The sequence below is a fragment of the Apium graveolens genome, chromosome 9 (assembly GCF_009905375.1).
Source record: "Apium graveolens cultivar Ventura chromosome 9, ASM990537v1, whole genome shotgun sequence".
In the NCBI taxonomy this organism is placed as follows: Eukaryota; Viridiplantae; Streptophyta; class Magnoliopsida; order Apiales; family Apiaceae; genus Apium; species Apium graveolens.
The window spans coordinates 236,607,909-236,613,393 of record NC_133655.1 but is presented as its reverse complement, the minus strand read 5'-3'; the positions used below and the strand labels follow the sequence as shown (position 1 = coordinate 236,613,393).

At 35.3% G+C, this 5,485-nt stretch overlaps 1 protein-coding gene across 2 annotated transcripts; it reads right to left on the bottom strand.

Moving 5' to 3' along the window:
• Nucleotides 1–213: 213 nt before the first annotated feature.
• LOC141687072 (importin subunit alpha-1a-like) lies at nt 214–5,254 on the bottom strand. 2 transcript variants are annotated; one of them, XM_074492219.1, is made up of 10 exons: nt 4,898–5,254; nt 3,837–3,933; nt 3,661–3,752; nt 3,443–3,574; nt 3,161–3,346; nt 2,904–3,067; nt 2,738–2,816; nt 1,126–1,254; nt 759–886; nt 214–664 (listed from the first exon to the last, which is right to left on the bottom strand). In XM_074492219.1, the coding sequence occupies exons 1-10, from the start codon at nt 5,114–5,116 to the stop codon at nt 316–318; spliced, it is 1,575 nt and encodes a 524-aa protein (XP_074348320.1). In that variant the 5' UTR covers nt 5,117–5,254; the 3' UTR covers nt 214–315. The 2 variants fall into 2 exon arrangements, with proteins under 2 accessions (XP_074348320.1, XP_074348321.1); XM_074492220.1 differs by having other exon boundaries at nt 3,661–3,728.
• Between the last annotated feature and the right edge of the window lie 231 nt (nt 5,255–5,485).

Below are 5,485 nucleotides of genomic sequence, written 5' to 3'. Positions count from 1 at the left end.
TTTTTAGGACCTTCAAACACAAAGTTTTGTAGAGAATACTCTCTGACCTTCTTGGCTGCTGATCCCTCTAATTTTTACACATTTGATATGAATATGAATATAATCTGATTTCACCTTCCACATAAATCTCATTCTAATACTATCAATAAACAATATACAACTATAGCAACTAATTCCCAAATGCTTGGCTTTGACTATGTTTATCTGTTAATATATGAAAACGAAAACTCCATGCTAATTTTATAATAAAGAACTCTGCATTTTCATCTTTAAACCCAATAAAATAATTTCAACAGACTCTAGCACCTTCAGGCTTCAACTGAAATTAAATCCGCCTGATGGAACATTAGCATTGGCAACTCCAACACCTGGAGGTAATAATTCATCATCTTCCTCATCCAACCAGTAAGTTTCCAGAATTTTCACCGCCTTTTGGTAAATATCATTATTGCCGTGGCTCTGCAAATTCTCTATTTTTTCTAACCCCTCCGCTTCATCAATCATCTGAGCATAGTAGTTAACTTCACTGTTACCCATGTTCTTCTCAGCTTCCCCAACCTTCAAGATGTTGTCTAGTCCTTCTAAACAGACAGCGGCAATCCTCGGATCAGGGCAAACTAGTAGATCACATAAAGGCTTAATGCAGTTCTCCTTCACCAAGTACCTGCCAAAAAAATAACACAGTACACAGTAAAATCATGTTTACAGCTAGGAAGAAATCTTAAGCTGAACAAAAGACTGTTAGCACTGAAGCATACTTAATCTGATCATGGTTGCCACCAGAAGTAAGATTGGAAAGTGCCCATGCTGCCTCTTTTTTTAAATCAAACTCAGCAGTTCGAAGAAGACTGATGATAGGGCCAATCAATCCAGCCTCGATTACTGCCTGATATTATCCAATAACATAGATTAATTAGTTGAAACTAGTTAAATACAGAAAAATATAGAGTAAAAAGAAGCATCACTCTAATAGTTTAGATCAACTGATCAAGTACAAAGTAGGCCCATATACATGTATCTGTTCCAGTTACGATTTTAGCTATGACCAAATATAAAGGATATTTCTTTTAAGTAACTTAAATTTCTTACAACTTAAATAAAAATTGCTAAACTGAAAACACTAACCTGTATCTGCCCCTTGTTTCCAGCAGTTATGTTTGAAATTGTCCAGCAAGCTTCCTTCTTCATGCTTTTCTTGTGATTGTGGGTAAGCAAGCGCAGCAGACGTGGCAGTGCACCATTGTCAATGATACACTGCAAGCAAAAATTCAAAAGTAGCTTTGAGGAAGAGAATTGACGATTGTGTTGGCTAGATTCGAAAATTGTTCAAAAACTTAATCATTTGTAAAGAGTATGCAACATACTGCAGAAATTTTATCAGAAAAATTAATAAAGAAAAAAATAATTGCGCTTCTATGTTGCTTAATCCAGCCATCGTTCAAAAACTTATGCAGTTGTAAAGAGCATTCAACAAACTGCAGAAAATTCTATCAGAACAATTAATTAAGTAGTAAATAATTGTGCTTCTATTTTGCTTAATTGCAAAATACACAAACTGTGTTCTAGCTTCAGCCGGTAGAACAATAATGGAGTGATGTGACTCAAGAAGTAAGTCGTTAAATGAAATATGAATCCACAGAAGGCCATCTAAGTATATTCATCTGCAACAGAAAGGAGAAAGCAATAATACTGCTCCAGTTATTACTTATAATCCCAGCAAGGAGGTATGGATTGACCAGCCAGAAAATTAAGTTGAGAATGCGAACCTCAAACTGGCAAAATTAACTCATATGTTGTATCAGTATCCTACTTATATCTTTTAATACGGCTGCATTTCTTTAGGAAGAAAAACCTATGACTAATAAGCTCAATAACCTTCATCTATCTTACAGACCCAGTCAACTGTAAGATAAAAAAATTACTCTTCAAGTCAACTAAAATTCTTTACATTTAGTAGAAATCTAGAACAGATAGAGTGTGACGTGCGACCAAGTTATGGAAAAAGTGCATCAGTAGTCAGCCTAGCTAGCTCCTATAGGAGTCAACGGATAGGAAACAACCAATTATAAACAGCATCATCATCCAAAAAGAGAAGCATGCATGCTTCTCAATATGTTTCTTGAACTGGCAAAAATTGTCTACGTCTGACCACTATTTAATTTTGCCTTCATTTAGAATTCTATCGCGCAAAGCAGATTGAGCATATTTATACCACTTACGCCAGTTAAGAGTGAATTGTCTTGGTCATTTACCACTTTTCTAGCAAAAGTATAAGAATGTTGAATATACATTTCAACCACATTTTCTTTGACCAGTAATGAACATAGTTGTCCAATTTATTTATTTTTGCTAATTTAGCTGTCATAGTTAAATATATGGAATATTCAGAATCATGGAATAATTCGTCAAGTAGTCAACTACTTTCTATTGGCAATATACAGCCAACATGAAGAAAGTTATAGGCAAATAAGGACCTTCTACAGAGCAAAGATAGACGCCAGTGGCAACCTAAATTAGGAAGAATATACCATGGGATTTTAACTAGATAAGTGAAAGGTGGTTTGCAAGCTATTCTCTAGCTCAAACTACAAGCGATATGGTGTCCAGAGAGATACGTGGATATTTTTAAATTTATTAGTAAACTTAACACTTGCATCTTCCCAAAGCTTACAAATTACAGTTAGTGAATGCAAGACTTATGATACAAAATATCCAAGACATTAGTTCATGTTTATACCTGAGTTTGAGCATCATCCCCCGTCGCAACGTTTCCAACTGCTCGAAGTGCAGCACTGAGTATTGTAGGTGACGGGTGACTGCAAAACACACGAACTTGATTAAAATGTACTGAAGGGAGAAATGATTTGGGAAAAAATATATGAAAAAGAGCAAATGCCACTTACAGTAGGAGCTCAACAAGCCGTTGACAAACACCTGCTTCAATTACGGCTTGAATTCTATCATTTGTTCCATCAGAAAGATAAGAGAATGCCCAGCATGCATCTGTCAGCACCTCCTCGTCATTTGAATAAAGAAGGCGCTGGAGTACAGGGAGAGCTGGCCTCATCTGCCAATAATTCAGAAAATTTACTACATAATACAAAGAATTATTATCAATGTTTTGTCTGGAGAAACAACAAAGCATGCGTAAGAAATTAACCAGCTCAAATGGAGGCTGTGGCTTTCCCCGACAAAAATTCGATAGTGTCCACACAGCATTTCTTAACATCGGAAGCTTGGAATGCTCATTTAACTGAGCTAATAAAGGCATTAAAGCCCCATCACTAAGAACATGATCACGACACCGAGGAGAGTCACCAGCTATATTGCCCAAAGCCCACACAGCCTGCATGAGCAGATAGTATCTTTTAATTCACCAGTTAACATTGTGCTCCCAGATAATTTGAGAATTTGGAACAGACATCAGTTTTGTAAAATTCACCTGCTCTCGAACATTATCACTGGCAGAACCCATAAGTTGCACAAAGATAGGAACAGCCCCATGATCAATTACCACTTTTGTATTTTCCGAGGTCCCAGAAGCAATATTTGTAAGGGCCCAGGCAGCCTCAAACTGTAAGAGATGCAAATATCCACAGTTCTCAAGAAACATAATGAAGATAAAGTTTGGACAGAATGAAATATAGCACTCCTGCAAACCTGGAGCTGCGGGATGTCTGCCCTCATAAGAAATTCGACAAATCGCGGAACCACCCCTGATTGTATAACTTCCTCAATGGGAGGGTTTCTTCCTGTTAATTAAATTTTCCTCAAAGGAAAACTGTCTAATAATATCAATTAACAAACTTAAAAAAATGAAAGCAACATTCTCTTACCTTTTGAAAGCAATTTACGAAACTGTGTTGTAGCGTCCAACTGCATATTAATGTCCAGTGACCAAATCTTATTAACCATAGAGGGAAGACTTTCAACCTGCAACAGCATTTAATAATCATGTAAGAGACCCAACAAACCACATTCTATCACTCAAAAAATTCTCCTCAATACATGTTCATTCTTCAAAAAAAATGCTACAAAATACACGGCACAAATATTCCGATAGAATTACCGAGCCTATAACTAAACAAAACCAATGTCAAAGTAATTAGTAAATTTATTAACTGATATAAGTATTAACTAGCTTAAGTTGAGATTTAAAAGAACTCTCCATCTAGTAAAACAAATACATAGAGTTAATCCAAATCTAGGCCTAACAATCAGAAACAATACATAGAGGTTTCATGTCCACAGTCACAATTGAAATATACTTCAAATTTAAGCCAGTTGACCTTACATTGTTAAACCAACCGACTTACGGCGAAGACTAACAGTTTCCATTAGTTTTATAGTCACCTTCCGCTAAAAAACAAAGTAGATGCAGCAATTCAACATAATTATACTAAAAACATAGCAGGAGCTGTAATTCTAGCCATTTATCGTCTAATTTAGCGACATAAGATCTCAAAAGCAAAATAAAAAAACTCAATCGTGGCATTGAAACATACTAATATAGTCACAATTCACAAGCATACATCGAGAAAACAATAGAATAAATAAATATAACGGCCTTCTTTTCGATATCAGTCACAATTCACAAACATATATCCTTGTTTTCGATAACTGTCACAATTCACAAATATATATCGAGAAACAATAGTATAAACAAATATAACAGCCTTCTTTTTTATATCATTCACAATTCACAAACATCTATCCTTGTTTTCGATACAGTCACAATTCACAAACATCCATCGAGAAAAAATAGAATAAATAAATATAACGGCCTTCTTTTCGATATCAGTCATATATCCCTGTTTTCGATAATAGTCACAATTCACAAACATAACATATATCGAATAATTTTACAAATATATATAGAATAAATAAATAAAACAACCTTGTTTTCGATAAAAGTGGTAGCAGCATTAGGAGAGATATTAGTAGGTTGAGGAGGATCAAATGCTTGGCGACGCTTCTTAAGCAGACTCTCTTCACGCTTACTCTTTCTTATCTCCACCATGTTGTCTCCTCGCCGTCTCCGTGCTTCATCTGCGTCGACGGCGACTTTGTAACAGTTCCGGCGAACCTCTGTTCTCGCATTTGGCCTTAACGACATAGCCTTAGCTTCTTCAATTCGCAACAACCAAATTAATTAATCAGAGACTTATATGTTATACGAGAGAGAGAGAGAGAGGCAACACACTTGGCTTGCTGTCTGTTTTAATATTCTACTGTTTGTACTGAGCTGTTTTTCAGTTTGAAAAAACTCAAACTCAAAGTGCGGTTTTGCTCTAATTTTCTTTTTTTTTTTAATATTTAATTACAAATAATTATCCAATTTTTCAAAAACAAATCCAATGAATCACGAAACCGTATCTTAAAACATTCAAGTAAATTCAAGTAAATGTATTGAAAAACATATAAGGTGCAGTTGTTTGAATATTTCCATTTATTGTGAAAATGGTTTCACACTTCACCTTCACCA

What these genes read in the sequence shown, in the direction of transcription:
- LOC141687072 (XM_074492219.1), bottom strand. Translation starts at nt 5,116, where the DNA reads ATGTCGTTAAGGCCAAATGCGAGAACAGAGGTTCGCCGGAACTGTTAC. An exon ending in GTGATAATGTTCGAGAGCAG is followed by an intron (nt 3,347 to 3,442) that starts GTGAATTTTACA and finishes CTGCTCATGCAG; the next exon opens with GCTGTGTGGGCTTTGGGCAA. An exon ending in CACAGCCTCCATTTGAGCTG is followed by an intron (nt 3,068 to 3,160) that starts GTTAATTTCTTA and finishes AATTATTGGCAG; the next exon opens with ATGAGGCCAGCTCTCCCTGT.